The 27,072-nt window shown below is 48.6% G+C and overlaps 1 protein-coding gene across 1 annotated transcript; it reads left to right on the top strand.

Annotated features, from left to right (window-relative positions):
- Positions 1-485: 485 nt before the first annotated feature.
- On the top strand, positions 486-26,323 carry PSMG1 (proteasome assembly chaperone 1). The gene is made up of 7 exons (XM_063956576.1): positions 486-795; positions 10,370-10,479; positions 10,780-10,934; positions 13,986-14,048; positions 24,193-24,391; positions 25,020-25,156; positions 26,083-26,323. The coding sequence occupies exons 1-7, from the start codon at positions 665-667 to the stop codon at positions 26,155-26,157; spliced, it is 870 nt and encodes a 289-aa protein (XP_063812646.1). The 5' UTR covers positions 486-664; the 3' UTR covers positions 26,158-26,323.
- The last annotated feature ends 749 nt before the right edge of the window (positions 26,324-27,072 follow it).

Below are 27,072 nucleotides of genomic sequence, written 5' to 3'. Positions count from 1 at the left end.
GTAAACTTGAACCGTGCTTGTGCGGTTCTGTGGCTCCCCCAGGTGGTCTGCGCTGATCATTCCCAATAAAATCTTGCGGCAGTTGTTTTCTTAGTCTTTGGCTCCCTCTAGTGGCCGCTGCGGATTATGACAATACATTTAGAAAATATCCTTGTCTTGATTCTTTGGCTCCCTCTAGCGGCCGCCGATGGTCATTGACGCTATAATTTGTAGCCGTTCTTGTGTAGGATCTTTGGCTACCTCTGGCGGCCGCCGCCGATCATTGCCAATAACCACACAAGTACGGCTGCAGAGTGTATTTGGCTCCCTCTGGCGGCCACCACTGATCACTGCCGATAACCACACAAGCCCGGCTGCAGAGTGTATTTGGCTCCCTCTGGCGGCCGCCGCTGATCACTGCCGATAACCACACAAGCCCGGCTGCAGAGTGTATTTGGCTCCCTCTGGCGGCCGCCGCTGATCACTGCCGATAACCACACAAGCACGGCTGCAGAGTGTATTTGGCTCCCTCTGGCGGCCGCCGCTGGCTCTCTCCGTCCCTCCACTCAGTGGCAGTGCGGCCTGCTGTCTGTGTCATGCTGCTCGGCACTGGCTTGGGTTGATCAGGGAGCCGGTGCTTCCTGCTGCAGAGAGACGGCTGAAATCTACAGACGGTACCGCAGAGATGGCCACGTTCTTCGGGGAGGTTGTGTCTGGTTTCTCCCGGGCTGTGGATGATGATGATGAGGAGGAAGATGAAGATGAAGAAGAGGAGGAGGAGGACAGGGAGATCAGGAGGGAGTTAGAGAAGAAAAGGTAATGATGTGTATGTTATGCAGCAGCTGCAGCCACATCTAGGGGCTACATTGTTACTACCAGCACAAGGATTGCTCCAGTATACAGTATATCCTATCAGTGAAAAGTATAATTCTATTATAATATATAGTACTATATTATTCTTTATACTACTGTTCCTCGCTTCCTCCAGGATCACTTTGCTTCTGAGCCCCCAGCCAGGGATACTGTATTCAGCAAACCGCATAGTACTACTACCACCATCGTCCCCTGTGCGCTGAATTTGCTGAGTAGTTTCTGTTTGCTTTTGAAATTCCCCATTTTAATAACCAGGAACTTCTTAAACTTGGAGGATAGATGGTGAGCATTGCACCTAACAGGTAGGGGGTGCTACTAGGCAGTGCCAGATTAAGGTCCACATAGGCCTGGAGCTGAAATTTACAAAGGGCCTATTATATGGGGCCACCGAGGGTGTGACTAGAGATGTGGGGAAGGGGGGCAAGACCAGTAGCACCCATTACTGTACTCACAGCTGCATTACTCATATGGTGGCCAATCCTGGGATCGGCAGTATCCTGGGATTTTGGCCTAAAATGGGGCTTACAATCCCGGTATTTGGGCCAAAGCTTTTTTTTTTTTTTTTAATGCCAGGCAGCGTCTGAGCCAATTCAGCACACGGCTCAGATGCTGCTCGGCTTCCCCTGCCCCCGGCAGTGCGGCTGTGTGCACTGCGCAGCGTGACATGGTGGTAGAGGTCACGCTGTGCAGCACAGCATAAACCTCGCCGCCGGGCTGGAATGCCCGAACCCGCCCATACTCACCGCCTGCTGGAGCCGCCGCCTGCTGCCCGAACCTGCCGATAGTACAGCCACCTGCCACACGGACCAGCCAACAACACCGCCGACATCTGGACCTGAGGAGGGTATTTTTTGTCACGTTTTTTTAACCCTAGTTAGTCCCGAGTATTAGGACCACCAGCATTATATAAACCATATAAACTGTAAATAATATCGTGTTTTTAATTTTTATGCTTTATAACCTAATAAATTGGAGTATACCAGAATTTAAAAGTAAACTGCATATGTGATATACATATACACAAACACACACAGTACACACAAGTGGTCGAAGTGGGGATATGGAAAAGTCAAGGATGCAATTATGCGCGCGCCTTCGCTCCAGAAAAGGGGGCGTGTCCAGTGTAGTAGAACCCCTTATACTATCTAGTACTGGTGCCCCTTTCACCTTATAGCACACGGTACGAGCCAAAACTCACATTATAGTACACGGTACGAGCCGAAATTCACATTACAGCACACGGTACGAGCCGAAATTCACATTACAGCACACGGTACGAGCCGAAATTCACATTATAGCACACGGTACGAGCCGAAATTCACACTACAGCACACGGTACGAGCCAACATTCACATTACAGCACACGGTACGAGCCGAAATTTACATTACAGCACACGGTACGAGCCGAAATTCACATTACAGCACACGGTACAAGCCGAAATTCACATTACAGCACACGGTACAAGCCGAAATTCACATTACAGCACACGGTACGAGCCGAAATTCACATTACAGCACACGGTACGAGCAGAAATTCACATTATAGAACTCTGAATAAGCCGAAATTCACATTATAGCACACAGTAGTGCACCTAATACACATTGCACCAGGTAGAACCTCCTGAACACACTGCAACAGGCAGAGCACGTTATACACATTGCACCAGGCAGAGAGCACTGAGGCACACTGCACCAGGTAGAGAGCACTGAGGCACACTGCACCAGGTAAAGAGCACTGAGGCACACTGCACCAGGTAGAGAGCACTGAGGCACACTGCACCAGGTAGAGAGCACTGAGGCACACTGCACCAGGTAGAGAGCACTGAGGCACACTGCACCAGGTAGAGAGCACTGAGGCACACTGCACCAGGTAGAGAGCACTGAGGCACACTGCACCAGGTAGAGAGCACTGAGGCACACCGCACCAGGTAGAGAGCACTGAGGCACACCGCACCAGGTAGAGAGCACTGAGGCACACCGCACCAGGTAGAGAGCACTGAGGCACACCGCACCAGGTAGAGAGCACTGAGGCACACCGCACCAGGTAGAGAGCACTGAGGCACACCGCACCAGGTAGAGAGCACTGAGGCACACCGCACTAGGTAGAGAGCACTGAGGCACACCGCACCAGGTAGAGAGCACTGAGGCACACCGCACCAGGTAGAGAGCACTGAGGCACACCGCACCAGGTAGAGAGCACTGGGAGGAAGGGGAGGACAGGCACAGGGCAGATGCAGAGCAGCACTCACCGTTGCGGAGGAGGACGCTGAGCCGGATCAGCAGGGCCAGTCTCTTGATGCTGACGGCGGAGCCCAGGTCAGCGCGCAGCGCCATGGTGAGGGGGAATCAAACCATGCTGGAGGACTGGCAGGAGACACCGCAGGATCTGATTGGCTGCTCCTCCCCGCTGCATGCTGACCCTGTCTCCGCCTTCAGCTGAGAGCTATCAGCGCGGCGGGAGGAAGAGTAACAGTGCTGCAGGGGAGAAGTGACAGCGCGGCGGAGGGAGAAGGCAGTCTTTTGGTGATTAGCAGTGCACATTCTGTCACTCATAAAAGGGGCAGGGCGCAGCTCCCTGCGAAAGAAGCTTAACATGAACACTTTCATTTAATTAAAAAATATACCACTCCATTTCGACCACTGGTACACACTATATACACACCCACCACCACCACATTCGTCCACATATACACAAAAACACCCACCCACCACCACATATACACATACAGTACACACTACAGACTCACAAAGTACACCCACCACCACCATATATACACATGCAGTACACACTACAGACTCACAAAGTACACCCACCACCACCATATATACACAAACATACACACCCACCACCACATATACACATACAGTACACACTACAGACACACAAAGTACACCCACCACCACATATACACACTACACACACCCACACAGAAAGTACACACACACCTCCACCACCATATATACACACTAAACACACACACAGAACCCACTACACTGACTACACACACCCCCATCACTATATATATATATATATATATATATATATATATATTTCTCTAACGGCCTAGTGGATGCTGGGGACTCCGTCAGGACCATGGGGAATAGCGGCTCCGCAGGAGACAGGGCACAAAAGCAAGCTTTTAGGATCAGGTGGTGTGTACTGGCTCCTCCCCCTATGACCCTCCTCCAAGCCTCAGTTAGGTTTTTGTGCCCGGCCGAGCAGGGTGCAATCTAGGTGGCTCTCCTAAAGAGCTGCTTAGAAAAAGTTTTTAGGTTTTTTATTTTCAGTGAGTCCTGCTGGCAACAGGCTCACTGCATCGAGGGACTTAGGGGAGAGATTTTCAACTCACCTGCGTGCAGGATGGATTGGATTCTTAGGCTACTGGACATAGCTCCAGAGGGAGTCGGAACACAGGGCTCGCCCTGGGGTTCGTCCCGGAGCCGCGCCGCCGACCCCCCTTGCAGACGCTGAAGATGAAGAGGTCCGGAACCAGGCGGCAGAAGACTCTCAGTCTTCATCAGGTAGCGCACAGCACACAGCGGTCACGGAGGGTGCAGGGCGCTGGGGGGGGGCGCCCTGGGCAGCAATGTATAATACCTGTATGGCGAAAAATACATCACATATAGCCCTTGAGGCTATATGGATGTATTTAACCCCTGCCAGATATCTAAAACTCCGGAGAAGAAGCCCGCCGAAAAGGGGGCGGGGCCTATTCTCCTCAGCACACAGCGCCATTTTCCCTCACAGAAAGGCTGGTGGGAAGGCTCCCATGCTCTCCCCTGCACTGCACTACAGAAACAGGGTTAAAACAGAGAGGGGGGGCACTGATTTGGCGATATGTATATATATTAAAATGCTATAAGGGAGGAACACTTATATAAAGGTTGTCCCTGGATAATTATAGCGTTTTGGTGTGTGCTGGCAAACTCTCCCTCTGTCTCCCCAAAGGGCTAGTGGGTCCTGTCCTCTATCAGAGCATTCCCTATGTGTGTGCTGTATGTCGGTACGTGTGTGTCGACATGTATGAGGAAAATATTGGTGAGGAGGCGGAGCAAATTGCCTGTAATGGTGATGTCACTCTCTAGGGAGTCGACACCGGAATGGATGGCTTATTTATGGAAATTACGTGACAATGTCAACACGCTGCAAGCCGGTTGACGACATGAGAGGGCCGGCGAACAAATTAGTATCTGTCCAGGCGTCTCAAACACCGTCAGGGGCTGTAAAATGCCCATTTACCTCAGTCGGTCGACACAGACCCAGACACGGACACTGATTTCAGTGTCGACGGTGAAGAAACAAACGTATTTTCTTTTAGGGCCACACGTTAAGGGCAATGAAGGAGGTGTTACATATTTCTGATACTCCAAGTACCACAAAAAAGGGTATTATGTGTGAGGTGAAAAAACTACCTGTAGTTTTTCCTGAATCAGATAAATTAAATGAAGTGTGTGATGATGCGTGGGTTTCCCCCGATAGAAAATTATTGGCGGTATACCCTTTCCTGCCAGAAGTTAAGGCGCGGTGGGAAACACCCCTCAGGGTGGATAAGGCGCTCACACGCTTATCAGAACAAGTGGCGGTACCATCTACGGATAGGGCCGTACTTAAGGAGCCAGCTGATAGGAGGCTGAAAAATATCCTAAAAAGTATACACACACATGCTGGTGTTATACTGCGACCAGCGATCGCCTCAGCCTGGATGTGCAGAGCTGAGGTGGCTTGGTCGGATTCCCTGACTAAAAATATTGATACCTTTGACAGGGACAGTATTTTATTGACTATAGAGCATTTAAAGGATGCATTTCTATATATGCGAGATGCGCAGAGGGATATTTGCACTCTGGCATCAAGAGTAAATGCGATGTCCATATCTGCAAGAAGATGTTTATGGACACGACAGTGGTCAGGTGATGCAGATTCCAAACGGCACAAAGATGTATTGCCGTATAAAGGGGAGGAGTTATTTGGGGTCGGTCCATGGGACCTGGTGGCCAGGGCAACTGCTGGAAAATCCACCGTTTTTTACCCTAAGTCACATCTCTGCAGAAAAAGACACCGTCTTTTCAGCCTCAGTCCTTTCGTCCCTATAAGAGTCATATCTGCCCAGGGATAGAGGAAAGGGAAGAAGACTGCAGCAGGCAGCCCATTCCCAGGAACAGAAGCCCTCCACCGCTTCTACCAAGTTCTCAGCATGACGCTGGGACCGTACAGGACCCCTGGATCCTACAAGTAGTATCCAAGGGGTACAGATTGGAATGTCGAGAGGTTTCCCCCCTCGCAGGTTCCTGTAGTCTGCTGTACCAATGTCTCCCTCCGACAGGGAGGCAGTATTGAAAACAATTCACAAGCTGTATTCCCAGCAGGTGATAATAAATTTACCCCTCCGACAACAAGGAAAGGGGTATTACTCCACACTATATGGTGGTACTGAAGGCTAGGTGAGACCTATTCTAAATCTGAAAAATTTGAACACTTACAAGGGTTCAAATCCAGATGGAGTCACTCAGAGCAGTGATAGCAAAGAACAAGGGGACTATATGGTGTCCCGGGACATCAGGGATGCTTACCTCCATGTCCCAAAATTTGCCTTTTCTCACCAAGGGTACCTCAGGTTCGTGGTACAGAACTGTCACTATCAGTTTCAAGACGATGCCGTTGGATTGTCCAAGGCACCCCGGGTCCTTACCAAGGTAATGACCGAAAGGAGGATTCGTCTTCAAAGAAAATGGACGACCTCCTGATAAGAACAAGGTCCAGAGAACAGTTGGAGGTCGGAGTAGCACTATCTCAAGTAGTTCTACGACCGCACGGGTGGATTCTAAATATTCCAAAACCGCAGTTGTTCCGACGACACGTCTGCTGGTCCTAGGGATGATTCTGGACACAGTCCAGAAAAAGGTGTTTCTCCCAGAGGAGAAAGCCAGGGAGTTATCCGAGCTAATCGGGATCCTCCTAAAACCAGGAAAAGTGTCAGTGCATCATTGCACAAGAGTCCTGGTAAAAATGGTGGCTTATTACGAAGCGCTTCCATTCGGCAGATTTCACGCAAGAACTCTTCAGTGGGAGCTGCTGGACAAATGGTCCGGATCGCATCTTCAGATGCATCAGCGGATAACCCTATATCCAAGGACAAGGGTGTCTCTCCTGTGGTGATTACAGAGTGCTCATCTTCTAGAGGGCCGCAGATTCGGCATTCAGGATTGGATGCTCGTGACCACGGAGGCCAGCCTGAGAGGCTGGGGAGCAGTCACACAAGGAGTGTGATCAAGTCTGGAGAATTCTCTCCACATAAATATACTGGAGCTAAGAGCAAATTTATAATGCTCTAAGCTTAGCAAGACCTCTGCTTCAAGGTCAGCCGGTATTGATCCAGTGGGATAACATCACGGCAGTCGCCCACGTAAACAGAAAGGGCGGCACAAGAAGCAGGAGGGCAGTGGCAAAACTGCAAGGATTTTTCGCTAGGCGGAAAATCATGTGATAGCACTGTCAGCAGTGTTCATTCCGGGAGTGGACGACTGGGAAGCAGACTTCCTCAGCAGGCACGACCTCCACCCGGGAGAGTGGGAACTTCATCGGGAAGTTTTCCGCATGATTGTGAACCGTTGGGAAAGACCAAAGGTGGACATGATGGCGTCCCGCCCGAACAAAAAAATGGGACAGGTTTTGCGCCAGGTCACGAGACCTTCAGGCGATAGCTGTGGACGTCCTGGTAACACCGTGGGTGTAACAGTCGGTGTATGTGTTCCCTTCTCTGCTTCTCATAACCAAGGTATTGAGAATTATAAGACATAGAGGAGTAAGAACTATACTCGTGGCTCCGGATTGGCCAAGAGGGACTTGGTAACCGGAACTTCAAGAGATGCTCACAGAGGACTAATGGCCTCGGGAGCTAAGAAGGGATTTGCTTTCAGCAAGTACCATGTCTGTTCCAAGAGGAACCGTGGCATCGGCCTTTAAGAAAGGACCTGCTCCAGCAGGGACCTTGTCTGTTCCAAGACTTACCGCGACTGCGTTTGACGGCATGGCGGTTTGAACGCCGGATCCTAAGGGAAAAGGCATTCCGGAAGAGGTCATACCTACCCTGGTCAAAGCCAGGAAGGAGGTGACCGCACAACGTTATCACCACATGTGGTAAAAATATGTTGCGTGGGTGAGGCCAGGAAGGCCCCACGAAAAAATTTCAACTAGGTCGATTTCTGCACTTCCTGCAAACAGGAGTGTCTATGAGCCTCAAATTGGGGTCCATTAAGGTTCAAGTTTCGGCCCTATAGATTTTCTTCCAGAAAAAATTGGCTTCAGTTCCTGAAGTCCAGACGTTTGTCAAGGGAGTATTGCATATACAGCCCTTGTGTGCCTCCAGTGGCACCGTGGGATCTCAACGTAGTGTTGGGATTCCTCAAATCATATTGGTTTGAACCACTCAAATCTGTGGATTTGAAATATCTCACATGGAAAGTGACCATGCTGTTGGCCCTGGCCTCGGCCAGGCGATTGTCAAAATTGGCGGCTTTGTCTTACAAAAGCCCATATTTGATTTTCCATTCGGACAGGGCAGAACTGCGGACTCGTCCCCAGTTTCTTCCTAAGGTGGTGTCAGCGTTTCACCTGAAACAACCTATTGTGGTGCCTGCGGCTACTAGGGACTTGGAGGACTCCAAGTTGCTAGACGTTGTCAGGGCCCTGAAAATATATATATATATATATATATATATATATATATATATATATATATATATATATATATATATATATATAATTCCAGGACGGCTGGAGTCAGAAAGTCTGACTTGCTGTTTATATTGTAGGCACCCAAAAAGCTGGGTGCTCCTGCTTCTAAGCAGACTATTGCTCGTTGGATTTGTAGTACAATTCAGCTTGCACATTCTGTGGCAGGCCTGCCACAGCCAAAATCTGTAAATGCCCATTCCACAAGGAAGGTGGGCTCATCTTGGGCGGCTGCCCGAGGGGTCTCGGCTTTACAACTTTGCCGAGCAGCTACTTGGTCAGGGGCAAACACGTTTGCTAAATTCTACAAATTTGATACCCTGGCTGAGGAGGACCTGGAGTTCTCTCATTCGGTGCTGCAGAGTCATCCGCACTCTCCCGCCCGTTTGGGAGCTTTGGTATAATCCCCATGGTCCTGACGGAGTCCCCAGCATCCACTAGGACGTTAGAGAAAATAAGATTTTACTTACCGATAAATCTATTTCTCATAGTCCGTAGTGGATGCTGGGCGCCCATCCCAAGTGCGGATTGTCTGCATTACTTGTACATAGTTATTGTTACAAAAAAATCGGGTTATTATTGTTGTGAGCCATCTTTTTTAGAGGCTACTTCATTGTTATCATACTGTTAACTGGGTTCAAATCACAAGTTGTACGGTGTGATTGGTGTGGCTGGTATGAGTCTTACCCGGGATTCAAGATCCTTCCTTATTGTGTACGCTCGTCCGGGCACAGTACCTAACTGAGGCTTGGAGGAGGGTCATGGGGGGAGGAGCCAGTACACACCATGTGATCCTAAAAGCTTGCTTTTGTGCCCTGTCTCCTGCGGAGCCGCTATTCCCCATGGTCCTGACGGAGTCCCCAGCATCCACTACGGACTATGAGAAATAGATTTATCGGTAAGTAAAATCTTATTATATATATATATATACACACACACACAAAGTACACACACACACACACCCACCACATATACACACACACATTCACTACACACATCACACAAACTGTATACACCTATTAATCAAGAAGCCCTCACTGCACTTGCCAGGCTTCCTGCAGCAGCAGCTCCCCGTGGCCCGTGCAGTCTGGGGGCGGAGCTTGCACCTGTGAGTGACAGAGTCCCGGAGAAGGAGAGACTGGAGAGGGAGGGGCGGCCAGCACACTGCCTGCACGGCTCCGTGGCAGGTGAGATCGATGGAGCTGTAGAAGGGGGCATGGGAGAGAGGAGGCCGCTGGCAGTATGTGACAGGAAAAAGTTTTTTTCCTGTCAATGCTGTCAGTTTGCTGTGGGCCTATTTTCAATGGGGGGCCTGGAGCTGCAGCTCCATCTGCCCCATTGTTAATCCGGCCCTGCTACTAGGCAATACTAAAAAAAATTGGGACAAATGCTGTTCCTGTACATTAGACACAGTCGGTAGCGATGCAGTGAGCTGTATACAGTTCCCAGTATATGCTAGCTGCACAGTACAACTTCTCTTGTTGCTTGTGTTAGATGTGGTTTTAACAGTAAATTTACTGCAACGTCATGCTCTGTACGCTGGAGGCCATCCTCCGAATCCGCGCAGCACCACTTCCCTTATCAAATGCAGGTATACTTAAATGATAGAATACACAGTATCAATAATAAATGAAGACCTTTTAGTTGGCCGGACATGAGAACCTCATACCGCGTTATAGTATCAGGTTCTGCAACCAGTGGACTGAGATTATCTGTAGTTTTTGTCTTTCTCCAGTGAATTATGTGTTGGGGTTAATAGTCTGACATCTCGTGTTCTCATTACAGGGAAGTGACTCTCACCTGGAACGCTGAAACCAGCGCCGCTATTGAAAACGCTGCAGACCATAGACTTCCCTGCACCAGCCTAATCCTAGCTGTTGGTGACAATGCCACAGGTGCGTTGATTGTAATCCTATAGTGCAGTGGTTCTCAACTAAAAAATCTCCCAGTAACCCTACAGGTCATGTTTTCAGGATTTCTGTTTGGCAACAGGTGGGAGAATTACTGATTAAGCAATATATACTTGCGTGATTAACAAAATCCAGAAAACATGACTTGTTGGGGTTCTTGAGGATTGGAGCTGAGAACCACTGCTGTAATGCTGCATTCTACAAGTGCACACAGTGCTGTGCAATTGCCTGTGAACTGCATTGTGTGGAAGTAGTCACCAACGTTATTGTGTATCCTGTCTCCAGGGTTTGTTTCGTCTTATATACTGAGCTCTGGAAGTTGGGAGGTGTCTGGTTATATGACATTGTGGAATGAGATGTGTCGGGACTGCACACCCAGAAACGACCACACAGCGTCCCCGTCATCCTGCGTCTTCTACCGATCAATCACAGATCCCACGGTGAGTATGGACCAGTGCAGATTGGGGTGTGTGTATATATATAGCTCTGTTGCATAAGGTACAGAGAATACACCAGCCGTGTTTTTTTAAGTTGAAGCAAGTACAGGGTCTGTTGTTTTGGTAGCAGAATTGATGAATCCTACTCTTTAAGCAGCAAAGTCCCTTTGCATAGAATTTCAACTCATTGTAATTTCTGACCTTACAGTGTCGCTTGGTAGAGAATGGGCCCCTCCGCCCTTACTGCGAGCATGGTGGCGCTCTTAGCTTGCGGCAATCGTCCTGGCCTATTAGCAGCGGTGGACAAACAATGGTAGTTGCTCAGTCATTCCTGGAGATAATTATGTATCAGGTGCTGGAAAGGGGGAGGGGTCACAAACAGACAGAGAGAGGGGGGGGGGGGGGGGGGGGGGGGGTTGCAAATCCCACCCCTACATTTTCCTTCAGCACACTAAAAATGATCTGTAACCATACCTGAACCTATCTGGTAATAGAAATTCAGAGAATTAGTCACACATGTTTGCAAACACATGTTTAAGCTGCTGAGCCACTTCAAGGCTTCTCCGATATCAGCAGTCCTAACACTACATGATAGCAGTGCCCACTTAGAGCCCACATAGAGCCATGTAATTTGTCACAGTAGGCCTCATGATAAAGGCTATTCCTAAAACACATCCAGACAGAGAGCTAACTTACCCAGGAGCCACCCCCAGGATCTCCCATTGGCACTACAAGGAACAGCATGCCTTCCAAATACTGCTCCCATTCAATGCCTCTCGCACACAAGCAGACAAACAATGGTAGTTGCTCGGTCATTCCTGGAGATAATTATGTATCAGGTGCTATTAGCAGCGGTGTAAAACATTTGGCATAGTCTTGTTGATGCCACGCGGGTGCCTGATGAAAACTATTATTGAAAAAGTATTTTTATTGACCTGACCTCCAATTGTAAAGCTCTACGGAATATGCTGGCGCTATACAAGTAAATGATGATAATCTCTGTTTAGAGGTGTGCTGTAAGGTGTATCCTATTCTGCTCTCTAGTTTGGCACGTGTAGCTCCCAGATTAGCGTGTTGGGTGTCAGGCCTACAGAAAGCGCACCTGTATGTGTACACTGAGGTGTTACTGGTCTGTACAGATAAGTCTACACCTTCTGAATGTGTCTTTCTGGTATCTAGGGGGGGCCGCTAGGTGATGCGGGTAACACTGGAGCGACGGGGGTTCGTTCCGACATAGAAACGAATCCCCGTCAACCCGAATTGCCCGTACACACTCGGGCAATTTTAATGAAGGATGGAATGACCATGTTCCGTCCTTCATTAACATAACGCATGATGCTAGCGACGGACGCTTGGTTTGGTGTGCAGCATGTCAAACCAAGCGATCTTTCGCATGTGACCGCAGGAGCGCGCAATCCTCGGTACACACTGCGCAATGTAAGCGATATGTTGTGCGACATTGTGTACACTGACCACGTAATAGGGAGAGTCTGAATGATCTGAGTGTTGTTCGGTCCATTTGTCTGAGAGTATCAGATCTGAGTGTGAATAAGTCTTATGTGCGCTGGAGAGAGCGTCGTCCATTATCGGGGTACATTGACGTTTGGGAAATGCTGCAGAGGGGTCTGCTCTGGTGGACGTCTGATTTATCAAGCTTAGGTTATAGCGGTGGCTCCCAAACTCTGTCCTCAAGGCACCGGAACAGTACTGGTATTAAGGATATCCATGCTTTAGCACAGGTGACTTAATAAGTACCTCAGTCATTTTGATTATATCATATGTGCACAACCATGGATATCCTTAAAACCTGGACCGTTGGGGTGCCTTAAGACTGACTGTGGGAAACTCTGATTTTATAGAAATATGTAAAATAAATCAAATCAAAGCCTAATGACATTATTTATGTTAGAAAGCATTAAACATGGTTGGTCAAGGTTTCTAATACATGATGAAACATTTTTTTTTTCATTAAAACATTAAAGCAAAAAATACAACAACAACCTGACTTAAACAAAAAACAACACTTTTTTTTTTCCCCTCCAACCCTGCCAGTAATCTTGGGGCACAACCATCCAAGTGGTCTGTGCACCGGGAGAGGTGGCAAATCCTGAAACAGGGCAGCAGCTCTCTGGCCGGCACCATCGGTGGGAAGATGTAAGCATGTAGGAATGGGCCCTATACATTGGGCAATAACACTGAACGATATGAACGAGAACTCGTTCATATCGTTTAGTGTGTAGGCACCAATGATGAACGATGCGCAGCCCCGCACTTGTTCATCGTTGGTGCCAAGTCGCTTATACGTGCAGGCCAATATGGACAATCTCGTCCATATTATCATTACTATGGGGCCGGGTGACGGGGGGGGGGGGGGGGGGGAGTGAAGAAACTTCACTCCCCGTCTCCCCCTGCCGCCGGGTCGGCCATATGTGTAGGGGCCTATAAGGGGAGAGACGTGCCCGGTAGGCTGGGGGAAGTAGCAGGCTGCTCGGTTCTCGGCTCTACAGCAGGAAGTTAGGCCAAAAGTACATGGCGCCATCTTAGGTACGGTGATAACCTGGAATGGCGACATGGATGGGGTTAGATAATTCAGGCTGAGCATAGTACAGAGGAATCAGACCATTGGGTGAGGCTGAGAGGCGGTTACCGGGATATCTGACCATGTCAACCACATACAAGCCCTATATACCTGAAGGTTAAGGCCCCAAGTGAGACCTGTTCCTCACAGTATATAACAATAAACTGTAAATGATAAAAATGTCTAATACAATCACCTCAGTAATTCACTACAAATTAACAAATAAAATGCATGTTTTCTTAGGGATTGGTGAGTGTCCTCTTGCGTTGTGTATTATATACTGTGTATATATTAGTTGGTATATTTACTGTAACAAATGAAAGGAAGGCCGATGCAATATTTCCGAGTTCCGGCCAGTTCCTGCAGCTGTCCTACTTCCATTCCTGGTACGATTGCCCTGCTGTAATACTCTGTGCTGTGTCCCTCCCATACAGCATTATGGATAATGCCAGTGACTGTGTCCGCTTGTGTTGCAGGTGATGCTGTGTCAGTGTAAGTGTTACGTGGCCGAGGACCAGCAGTTCCAGTGGTGTGAGAAGGTGAGCGCCAGCAGCTTACACAGTGCTGTATGTCGTGTCCTCCGTCATGGTATATACATAAGGTGCCACACAGGGCGATCCGTATAACTTCCAGCATAGGGCGGCCCGTATCCCAGTCACAATAGTATGAGTACGTAGCCTGATAGATAACATGGGAGTGCACACACAAGTACAGATCACACACACAACACACACAGCGCTCCATGTGAGGGATACAGAATGTACTGACATGAGGGCTGTGTTCTGAAGCTGTGATAACCCGTTTCCCCCATTACCTGTGATGTTAGTAGCTGTCACAGCTTCGTCTGATGCATGAAGAGAGTTTCCGCAGACAGGCATGTGTTATTTTACGCTCTCCACAGTTACGTATAATTTCTCTTACGTTCTAGAGGATACTGGAGTCCACATTAGTACCATGGGGTATAGATGTGTCCACTAGGAGCCTTGGGCACTTTAAGAAATTAATAGTGTGCTGCTTCCTCCATCTATGCCCCTCCTACCAGACTCCGTTTAGAAAATGTGCCCGGAGGAGGCGGTCACGCTTGGAAGCTCCTGAAGAGTTTTCTGCATTTATTTTCTATTTTTTTATTTTCAGGCAGGTCTGGTTGGCACCAGCCTGCCTGCTTCGTGGGACTTAGGGGGGAAAACGGCCCAACATCCCGTTCCCCGCTGACAGGACACTGAGCTCCTGAGGGTCCTATTCACATTCCCCACCACGGCGAGCATACAGACCCGCAGCACGCCGTCACCCCTAACAGAGCCAGAAGTTAGAAGAGTGGTGAGTAGGTAGCCGTCATCCCGGGTTAGCGAGTCGCCGGCTGTAATGGTGGCACAAGGGGTAGGAGCGCAGCGCTGATGAGCAGGCTGCGGCTCTCGGCTTCAGAGGAATACAGGGTGCTGTGTGTTCCACTGTGAGGGGCGAGCTGAAGCCACAACATATACCCACACTGGCAGCTATTCTACAGGGGTTTTAACGCACTATAGAACAGAAATTACCTCAGCCAGTATAATAAAAACCGGGAAGACCGCGTGCCATTACGGGGGCGGGGCTTCACTATGAGCAGATCCAGCAGCTCACCAGCGCCATTTTCCCTCTACAGACTGCAGAGCTGCGAGACTCTGACACGCAGACTGTCAGAGACTTGCAGCTCCTCCACAAGGACTCCACATTACCTCAGCGGTACCAAGGGGTCATAGCGGGTGGGAGCAGGGTTAGAATACTAGTACCCTATTAAGGGTATTTAGTCTGCGACCCAGCTAAGCTCAGCTCTAGCAAGAAGTGCGCTGTGTGGCTGGCTCCATCATACTCCGTGTTCCCCTAGAAGGGCTCTGTGTGGCTGGCTCCATCATACTCTGTGTTCCCCTAGAAGGGCTCTGTGTGGCTGGCTCCATCATACTCTGTGTTCCCCTAGAAGGGCTCTGTGTGGCTGGCTCCATCATACTCTGTGTTCCCCTAGAAGTGCTCTGTGTGGCCGGCTCCATCATACTCTGTGTTCCCCTAGAAGTGCTCTGTGTGGGTTAACTGAGCTTATCTTTTCTCCTGTGTGTGTGTGTATACTTTCACATTACAATGGCAGGCAAGGAGTGTGTTTCATGCAATGCAGAGTGTTTTCTTCTCCAGGGGGATCACTACAATGTACTCGGGGTAGTGCACATTCTCTGACTAGTGAATCCGAACCAGTATGGTTTGATTCTCTAAAAGGGATGATCTCGGATATTTCTAATAAATTGTCCCATACTGAGAAAAAGACGCAATAGTTAAGACTGTCTATGGATGACCTGCTGAACAGAGATTCAGGTCCCATGCCAGCGTCTCATACCTCTGCCATTTGTCCACTAAAGCGTACACTGGCCCACATATTGCAGGCTGACACTGATGATGATGATGATGATGATGTGTCAGACAAGAGGGTGAGGTGGACTTAGGTGGGGTGGAAGCAGCCCTGTCACAGGGAATACAGGCCCTGATAGAAGCAATTAGAGAGGTCCTGCACATCAAAGATGACACAGTGACAGGAGAAGATGAGGAATATTTTAATGTGAAAAATAAATCCTCTGTTACTTTTCCTGCATCTCGGGAATTAAATTCCCTGTTTGAAGAAACTTGGGTTAATCCTGACAAGTTTCAGATCCCTAAAAGACTAATTATGTCCTTCCCTTTTCCTCTGGAGGATAGGAAAAAATGGGAAAGCCCACCAATTGTTGATGTATCGGTACCTAGATTATCACACAAGATAGTCTTGCCGGTCCGGGGGTGGCCTCCTTAAAAGACGCGGATGACTTCAAGATTGAGACCACTCTCAAATCTATGTACACAGCTGTGGGAGTAGCCAGAGGCCTACTATAGCTTGTGCATGGATTACAAGAGCCATTGAGAAATGGTCAGGTAATCTAATAGAAGGTTTAAATTCCTTACCCAAGGGGGAGATTCTTTTACTCTTGCACTATATTCATGACTCTGCAGATTTTATGGTTGAGGCCATAAAAGAGATAGGCTTGCTAAATTCACGCACCACAGCCATGGCTGTGTCAGCACGCAGAGGCTTATGGCTACGTCAGTGGACTGCGGATTTCAGAAAAGGTGTGGAAAGCCTACCATTCACAGGCGAGGCCCTGTTTGGAGATGAACTGGATACGTGGATATCCAAGGCTACGGCGGGTAAGTCTACATACCTTCCTTCCGCAGCTCCTCCACCTATGAAGACCTACTCGGCTAGTACTCTGCAGTCCTTTCGGACAGCGAAATTTAAAAATAAGGCCAAGAGTTCTTCTACAACCTTCAATGGTTATAGAGGTAAACCCAAGAAACCGGCAACTGCAGGTTCACAGGAACAGCACTTAGGTTCTGCATCCTCTAAGCCTTCAGCATGACTGTGGACTGCACTGCCTGGAAGACAGGCAGGTGGGAGCCCGTTTAAGAGACTTCAGTCACGTCTGGGCGACATCATGCCAGGATTCCTGGGTCATAGACCTTATCACCCAGGGTTACAGACTTGAGTTTCAAGAATTCCCTCCTCACAGATTCTTCAAATCAGGCTTACCAGCTTCTCAAGGGGCAGGTGTAATTTTACAGGACGCAATCCAAAAACTGGTACAGACTCGGGTCATTGTTCCAGTTCCATCTCAGATGCAGAACAAAGGTTATTATTCCAACCTGTTTGTGGTACCGAAACCGGACGGTTCGGTGAGACCCATTTTAAACCTCAAGTCATTGAACCCATATTTACGGTTGTTCAGATTCAAGATGGAGTCTCTGAGAGCAGTGATCTCAGGTCTGGAGGAAGGGGAATCAAGGATGCGTACCTTCATATTCCAATCTGGCCGCCTCATCGGGCTTATCTAAGGTTTGCATTACAGGACTGTCACTACCAGTTCCAGGCACTACCATTTGGCCTCTCCACGGCACCGAGGGTGTTCACCAAGGTAATGGCAGAAATTATGTTTCTCCTCCGCAAACAGGGAGTGAACATAATTCCGTACCTGGATGACCTGTTGATCAAGGCACCATCCAGGGAGAGGTTGTTGGACAACATTGCCCTCGCAACTCGACTACTCCGGCATCACGGGTGGATTCTAAACCTACCAAAATCTCACCTGGAACCAACACGGAGGCTTCCGTCCCTGGGGATGATACAGGATACGGAGGCATAGAAGGTATTCCTTCCATTGGAAAAGGCATTGGTAATCCAGTCGATGGTGCGGGATGTCTTGAAACCAACCCGGATATCTGTGCATCTCTGCATTCGCCTTCTGGGGAAGATAGTAGGCGCCTACGAGGCGCTACAGTACGGAAGGTTTCATGCAAGGCCCTTCCAGCTGGATCTGTTGGACAAATGGTCCGGATCACATCTCCACATGCACCAGAAGATACGTCTGTCGCCAAGAGCTAGGATCTCTCTTCTGTGGTGGCTATAGACTTCTCACCTGACCAAGGGCCGAAGGTTCGGGATTCAAAATTGGATTCTGCTAACCACAGACGCAAGCCTCAGAGGTTGGGGAACAGTGCCAAGGAAAATGGTCAAGTCAGGAAGCCATTCTTCCGATCAACATTCTGGAACTAAGGGCCATATACAATGCCCTTCTACGGGCATCACATCTTCTTCAAGATCAAGCCATTCATGTTCAGTCGGACAATGTGACGGCAGTAACATACATAAACCGACAAGGCGGAACGAAGAGCAGAGCAGCAATGTCAGAGGTGAAAAGGATTCTCCTCTGGGCAGAAAGGCACGCGGTGGCATTGTTGGCAATCTTCATTCTGGGAGTAGACAACTGGGAAGCCGACTTCCTCAGCAGACACGACCTCCACCCAGGAGAGTGGTGCTTGACACGTCTGTGGGGCATTCCACAAATCGACATGATGGCCTCGTGTCTAAACAAGAAGCTCCAGCGGTATTGTTCCAGGTCGAGGGACCCACAGGCAGTGGCGGTGGATGCTCTGGCGTCCCCATGGACCTACCAAATGGTGTATGTGTTTCCAGCACTTCCATTGATCCAAAAATTTTTCAAAAGAATAAAAAGGGAAAGGGTACAAGCAATTCTCATTTCTCCGGACTGGCCAAGAGGGGCTTGGTACGCAGATCTACTGGACATGCTCCTGGAGGATCCGTGGCCTCTACCTCTTCAAGAGGATCTCCTGCAACAAGGGCCGTTCGTCTGCCAAGACTTACCACGACTACGTTTGACGACATGGAAGTTGAGCGTCAAATTCGAGCCCGGAAGGGCATCCAGGATAAGGTTATTCCTACTTTGATCCAAGCCAGAAAAGGGGTAACGTCTAAGCATTACCACCATATTTGGAAGAAATATGTTTCTTGGTGTGAGAACAGGAAATTTCCTACGGTGGAATTTCAACTGGGACGTTTTCTGCATTTTCTGCAGTCAGGTATGGATGTGGGCCTACGCCTGGGCTCCATAAAAGTCCAGATTTCGGCCTTGTCCATTTTCTTCCAGAAACAATTGGCTTCCCTCCCTGAGGTTCAGACGTTCTTGAAGGGTGTTCTGCACATCCAACCGCCCTTTGTGCCTCCCACGGCACCTTGGGTTCTCAATGTGGTGGTGCAGTTCCTCCAATCAGAATGGTTTGAGCCCTTACGGGAGGTGGACGTAAAATTTCTTACGTGAAAGACTGCTACACTGTTGGCCCTGGCTTCGGCCAGGCGGGTGTCGGAACTAGGGGCATTATCTCACAACAGCCCCTATTTGATTTTTCATGAGGATCGAGCTGAACTCGGAACTCGTCAGCAATTTCTTCCAAAGGTGGTGTCTGCGTTTCATATAAACCATCCTATTGTGAGGGCTTTGAAGATTTATGTGAAACGGACAGCTCGTCACAGAAAGTCGGACTCTCTGTTTGTTCTCTATGATCCCAATAAAATTGGGTGTCCTGTTTAAAAGCAGTCTATTGCACGCTGGATCAGACTTACTATCCAGCATGCTTACTCTATGGCAGGTTTGCCAGTTCCAAGATCTTTACAGGCCCACTCTACTAGGTCAGTGGGTTCTTCATGGGTGACTGCCCAGGATGTCTCGGCTTTAGGGCTGTAACACACTACCCGGTTTTCCTCGGATGGCAAAAAGCCGGACAAACTTTGTCCGGCTTTTTGCCATCCGGCAGAGTCTTTCACACACAATGGCTTTGAGCCGTGTGTAATGCTGTGCGCATGTGCAGCAGCAGACACGGCTTGAAAAAAACCCGTTGTGTGTGAAAGCTCCCCTTCGCACACATTCGTCAAAGACAGCACGGCCCCGGCCCTTCCAGTGGATATTTCTGGCTGCCACCCGGCGGCCGGGGCCGTGCCGTGTGAAAGGACACATTGCACTGCATGTGTCTCTGCAGCACGGCAGCGGTAAAAAGCTGGGCGGGATTTTGCCGGGCGGCGTGAGCCGGCGTGTGTGTTTCAGCCCTTACTCGGGTTCGAACACGTTTGCTAAGTTCTACAAGTTCGATACTTTGGCCGCTGAGGACCTTCAATTTAGTCATTCAGTTCTGCAGGAACCTCCGCACTCTCCCACCCGGTTTGGGAGCTTTGGTACATCCCCATGGTACTAATGTGGACCATGAATCTGTATCCTTTAGGACGTAAGAGAAAATAGGATTTTAATTACCTACCGGTAAATCCTTTTCTCGTAGTCCGTAGAGGATGCTGGGCGCCCGCCCGGTGCTTCGTGTTTCCTGCACAGTTTGGTTAGCATGGCTTTCCTTTTGGTTTGTGTGTGCTGGTTCAAATATCGCCACTGGCCTTTCAATCCTTCTCTCAAGGTATGTCCGTCTCCTCGGGCACAGTTTCTAGGCTGAGTCTGGTAGGAGGGGCATAGAGGGAAGAGCCAGCGCACACTATTGATTTCATAAAGTGCCCAAGACTCCTAGTGGACCTGTCTATACCCCATGGTACTAATGTGGACCCCAGTATCCTCTACGGACTACGAGGAAAGGATTTACCGGTAGGTAATTAAAATCCTTTTATTTCTTACACGTGCTGTGTGTAAGAGAGGTGACCTACCGGCTATCATTACAGCGCAGTTACCTCCACTTATCACCATTCCAGGATGGCATCCTGACCAGTAACAATCCTCCTTGGAGAAGGAAAGTACAGTGCACCCAGCTGCCAGGACCAGTATGGAGGAGGAGGCAGGCTGTTATGGGTCAATGGGTCGACACTCAAAAGGCTCTTTTCATGTGTTGACCGTTTGAACCTGTTGATCTTTTGACCATGAAATGCAGGTTGACCATTTGGTGTCAACCTATTGACTGTCGACCTATTAGCCAAATACTGAGGCAGGAGGGTTTGGTGCTTACACTGGGGGTAGAGTTACCGGTGGGCTCAGTATGTTACATCCCTGCTGCACCCAGTAACTTCTTCTGGCTGTGATCTGTAGGGACACCCCAGGATCGGAGGACAGACACCCGGGGACCTCCACAAGTGACATCCCAGTTTTGGAACTGGAACAGTGATGGGAGCTCTGGGACACCCCGGATGGGAGCTCTGAGACACCCCGGATGGGAACTCTGGGACACCCCGGGACTGTGTACTGCTACTGACCTCTCTGCCAGACAGCAAGTGTATGACCACTGTAGACATAAATATCGTGGACAATGGGTTTAGTCCCAGTAACAAAACCATAAAATTCAAGTCTTTTTCCTCTGACGCCCGCATAGAGCTGGACTGGGTGACCCAGCTATAACCTCAAGCAAGACCCAGGCACCTCTTGGATATATGCCACCAGTAACATGGTCGCCACCAGTCCCAGCAACATTTTTGGATCCTGATGCATTTACCATCTGCTTTTACATTTAAAGACTTAAGTGGTCTATTTACTAAGCCTTAGATGGAAATAAAGTAAATGGAGATAAAGTACAAGCTAATCAGCTTCCAACTGTCATTCCGCAGGCTGTGTTTGAAAAATGATAGGAGCCGATTGGCTGGTACTTTATCTCCATTGAAGGCTTAGTAAATAGACCCCTTAGCAAAACCGTTACACGGTTCCATTCAGCATACATCTATAGCCTGCCACCACTAAACAAGAGACTGGAGCTCTCATAGGTAATCACACAAGGGGTGAGTGTTAATATATCACTAGGGGAAAATATAAAAACATTGCAACAAAATGATGATCACAGCCTAGGGATGAGAAATCGGAACCGGCATGAGTACATGTAGACATGGCAGGAAGAGCGGGTAAGTGAGGTGAGGTAGGTGATAATAGGGGAGGGCTCTGAGGATTGGACATTGCAGGTGAGTCTGGTTGGGTGAAGCAGAGGTGTAGGCAGGAGGGAGAGGAGGTGGGGGAGGGCAGAGAAGGGACCCCATGGTAGTAGAGAGGCAATGAGATTGCTGGACAGGGTGGGGATTAAGGCCTGAGTCAGAGTTAGCTGCATCTAATGGCGTTTCCCAACCTGCGACTTTATGCAAATGCTGCTACAAATCCCTTCCCTGGTGTACATACATCCATGTGTCCGATGTGCAAGGACCGAGACGCCCACTGTCAGCGTTCATAGGGCTTAAATACCAATCCCTATGGCAGGTGCAGTTTCTCCATCTGTGTATGGCCCCTATGTCGGCGGCTGGGCGTCCGTGTATGGCCCCCTATGTCCGCTGTTGAGCGTCCATGTATGGCCCCCTATGTCGGCGGCTGGGTGTCCGTGTATGGCCCCCTATGTCGGCAACTGGGCGTCCGTGTATGGCCCCCTATGCCGGCGGCTGGGCGTCCGTGTATGGCCCCCTATGTCGGCGGCTGGGTGTCTGTGTATAAAAACACTTTCACTGACATGCACGTAAGACGGACCAGCTCCGTGCATTTGTGTAGACCCTGCCCAGGAACACCCAGCACTTTTCCAGGACCCCTCTGACACCGCACATCAGGATCGCAGCAGCAGCGCCTCTTTGTGTACACTCTGTGTAATGCAGGCACCGTTGGAGATTTTAGGTTTTTTCCTGCACATGCGTAAAGAGCTACTGTGTGTGACTGTGCAGAAAGTCCAGAAAGCCCCAGTGGCGCATGTGTTCCAGAGAGCGCACGCAGAGATTGCCGACGCTTACAGTAGTGCCGGCAGTGCACGACCATGGACGTTCCTGGGCGGTGACTGTGCTCACTATAAGAGGACCACACAGAAGAATGGTTTTCTGTACCTGTAAGTAGAAGCGCTGGGGTGATCCTTTGATGGGTCTTTGTGTAAACATGAGACGCCGCTGGACTCCTCGCCCGGCTCCCAGCGATTATACGCAGCTGTCCGGACTCTCGCATGGCATTCTGGTTCAAAGAGGTGGAAAGCCGGAGTTTAATATGAACCAGGCGTTTGGCCCGTCACTCTCAGCCCAAACACGCTATCATCATGTCCATCAGACGGGATGGAAAACTTTGGCTAAATGACATCTTTACAAACGTTTATCTACACCAGCGGCGTTTTCAAACACGGACATGTATGTTTTGAATTGATGTAAACAAGTTTGATTGCATTTGGTTTGGTTTCAAAAATACCACAGAGAGACGAACGTTAAATTAATGTAATCTGTGTAGCGAGGGGGAATAATAAATACATTCCGAGAAAAAGGTCAAACCGTCTGTGTTTCAGTTCTGAAGTTTGTATGGATTCCAGCACAGATTTCGGAGTGTGACTTTTTTTCTTTTTCCAGTTTCTGTAATGGCTATTAATCGCCTTAAAAAAAAATAAATTTTTTTTTTTAGTTTTAATGTGCCCTCCTGCAAATGTGATATGATATATAGGCTTGGGTGAAAAACACAGAAGGGCATGAGATGGATACCGCTTTCAGTGGTAAACGCCTGCGTTTAGACTCTTTCCTACACTTGCAGAGTAACCTAAGGATGATGTCCATTAAGTAGCCGCAGGGTGGTTTGCTTCCACGAGTGAGTGCGGCTATAAACACCATCTGCCTGCAAATCCAAGCGCTTACCTGCATATCTAGGAGCAGTTGCACAAAAGGTCAACCTAAGAGCAGTTGTGCTGTGGTGTAACATTTTAGGACCTGGTTTAAATTGGAAGCTGATGTGATGGAGCGTGCTAGGAAGCTCATTAATAGCACATTAAGGCACTATTAGGTGGTGTATAACTTTGCAGTAATATCAGTTTGGTTGGCTATATCCCATAGGGGGTAATGCCAAGTTGATCGCAGCAGGATTTTTGTTAGCAATTGGGCAAAACCATGTGCACTGCAGGGGAGGCAGATATAACATGTGCAGAAAGAGCTAGATTTGGGTGGGTTATTTTTATTTCTGTGCAGGGTAAATACTGGCTGCTTTATTTTTACACTGCAAATTAGATTGCAGATTGAACACACCCCACCCAAATTTAACTCTCTCTGCACATATTATATCTGCCTCCCCTGCAGTGCACATGGTTTTGCCCAATTGCTAACAAAAATCCTGCTGCGATCAACTTGGAATTACCCCCATAATCCCTTGCTGCGCACATTGTCTGCTGAGTGTGCAGTGAGGCTGGGATATCCCATGATTTCTAGTTGCACAGGAACATTTTCCAGGGCATGCTTGAATTTATATAACAGCATAATTAGAAACCAATCATTATGCGGTAAGGTAGGATGTCCCATAATCCGTAGCTGTGATTGGGTAACACAACATTTTGGGATGTCCATTTTTACATACAACCCCACAATTGCTCTTGCAGGTTCTCGGCTGTCTGCAGAAGTCCAGTTTAAAGGTGACTGTGCTTTCCTCCTGCCCGGTCTCGGACTATAGGACTCCAGAATCCACGTACAATCTGCCAGTCCCATTCCTCAAAGTGATCAAGACAAAGCGGTACACAGACAAGACCCCCTGCAGCCCCCTGGAGCAGCCAAATATTGTGGATGGACTGCCAGCTGCAGGTATTATCATTATTGTCATGTCTATATGTGCCAACAGGTTTCTGTAGCGCCGTACAAGGAAAATTAGTTATATTCAAACACAGTACATAGGAAACAATCAAACAGTGAGAGAATGATATATGAAATTGATTGACCGATATTAACAGCAACACTTAATGACCCAGTGAGCTGGGAAGGGGGACAGGAAGGAACAGTCGCTGACTGGAGGCAATGGTACTGCAGGGTGACATCCAAGAGGGTGGAGGGCCCTGCCCATGGGTACTATTACAGTCTAGGGGTTTTGGGGGTGATTTGGGAAAAATTAGCAGGAAAACGGAGTAAGTAGAGGGCTGATGGGATATAATGAACATGGCATACTTGAATTGATAAATGTTGGTAGATAGTATGATAGGGTGAGGGAGTGAGTTCCTGGGGAGAGGGCAGCACAAGAGAAGGCTTGGACGTAGGAGTGGAAGGGACATAAGAAGGGGAGGAGATAATTGGCACAGAGCAGAGGAGTTGGACAGTGCACCAGGAGTAATAATGGAATAGTTATGAGATGGGACCTGTGTATGTGTGTTTGTATATTTCATATTAACTTGTGAGTTTAGTATAATATGAGCCTTGTAATTGGTTCTGTCTCTTCTAGTGATGACGTATTGTCAGGTCTGGGAGATTCCCGCTGTGTATTACCAGTGCTACACCGACATCACTAAGCTGGATTCTGTTACCATTGATGCTTTCCGCCCTGTCCTGTCCTGTCAGAGCATGAGCCGATTGGCCGTGGTAAGATTTGGTGATCTCTGCCAATTACACAGATTTCTTGGACACTGAAAAGTCTGTCCGATTGGTCTTAGTGAGTATAAAGGAATATTGCAGTGTAATGGGCCCTACACACTTTGCGATCCGTCGCCGAGCTGCTTGACGGTGGATAAGGCCGACGGGCGGAGGGTGGGCAGTGACGGGGGGAGTGAAATTTCTTCACTCCCCCCTTCACTCTGCTCCATAGCAGTGCAGGCAAATATGGACGAGATCGTCCATATTGGCCTGCATGCACAAGCGACGGGGCACCAGCGATGAACGAGTGTGGGGCCGCGCATCGTTCATCGCTGGTGCCTCCACACTGAAAGATATGAACGGTATCTCATTTATATCTTTCAGTAGTATCGCCCAGTGTGTAGGGCCCAGTACTCATTCATACCAGCCCCATTGTAGAATCCCGCTGTATATTGAGGGTATTATGCTCCCACACCGGGGCTGGTCCCATCTCCTTGGCCTGGCCAGCCAAGAGCAGGATCCATCTGTTCCCCCGGCCCACGCCATGTTACCATGAGGGCCTTGTACAGTCTGTAGTTAGGTGCACTTATGTCGCTGTCCTCTCCCAATGGGGTTCCCGGAAGTGACTGATGATCAGATTGCTATGTAGCAGCCGGCACAGAACGCCGGTGAAATTGCCGTATGGGGCTGCACAAGTCATTAACTAAACTGCTAATAGTAACCATAATTATGCAATCTATAATAAGCCGGTAACCAAGGCTAAGAGGAACAATCCTACAGTATGCTGTTTAGCCCTTTGTAGTGCGGCTGTTTTTAAACCCCCCCACCCCACCCCTCAAGAAAAGTATTAGCTATTCCCAGTGAGCATGAGACCAGTAATACTGAAGCCAGACACTTGGGAGCACTCGATAAGCCGAACACTGTTTTACTTTCAGAAATCCTCAAAAACTGAAGAGAGTCTGAAGGAGCTGGTGAGAACCAGCCAAGTCCAAAGCAACCTGTATATATAGCTCCTGTATGTCTGAGAGGCCATGTATGCCGACCTGATGGGACTTGTAGTTTCACAGCTGGAGCGTCTAGTTTCCGATCACTGCGGAGAAGGGATGAAGCACAGTGGACTGTTTTCATAAAGCTATTTAGTAAATGTTTAGTAATAAAATGATTATTTTCTCTTAATGTGCGTTTTTATTTCTGACATCAGCCTTTAAAAGCCTAATTATTGCCACAACCCGCTATGCCCGTCTCCTATACCTAGGGGAGGCCAGAGGTGTTGTAATATGAAGCCTTAGCCGTCTGTAGCCAGGATGCACTGCGCTCAGTAATTGGATGCCCGTAGTGGTGTGAGGCGGATTCCATAGAGTCGTGTTGGAAAATTAACATTGCCTAGTGTTAGTAGTACTCTCTTACTACACTAGATGGCGGTATTGATGCATACTCTTAGCTTGGACATACTATTGATCAGCTCACACAATACCACAAAACCAGCAAGAAGGTAAATTAATAACTGCATGCGGTCTGCAGGTTACAGTATCATTACAGGGTGAGAAACATTGTATTTTTTATTATTACACAAAGATCTAAAATAAAATGTTAATTTGCAGTTCTGCACAATGAGAAATGTGTGTATACAGCCTGATTATAGTTTATATTTTATATTCTTGAATCCCACGATGAAGGATATATTGGGTATTGCAGCTCATTCAGGATTCATAGTCTATTCCCACTCCATGGATTTACTGTGCTAATAAAAATAATGTCGGCAATTTAGAATTTCAGAGGGAGCCTCCGAGAGCCACAGAAAGTGCCTCGTGCCTCAGTGGTGTCCCTGTTTCCTGCTGAGTAGACTGGCAGCTTTTTCCTGCGTATTGGTTTAGACCTACAGTGCATCCACTGTGCTGCTTTGGTAAACGTGCGAGTTCTGCCGG

This window comes from Pseudophryne corroboree, chromosome 2 (genome assembly GCF_028390025.1).
Source record: "Pseudophryne corroboree isolate aPseCor3 chromosome 2, aPseCor3.hap2, whole genome shotgun sequence".
NCBI classification, from domain to species: Eukaryota; Metazoa; Chordata; class Amphibia; order Anura; family Myobatrachidae; genus Pseudophryne; species Pseudophryne corroboree.
The sequence above is the reverse complement of the archived record's forward strand: the minus strand, read 5'-3'. Positions and strand labels throughout refer to the sequence as shown.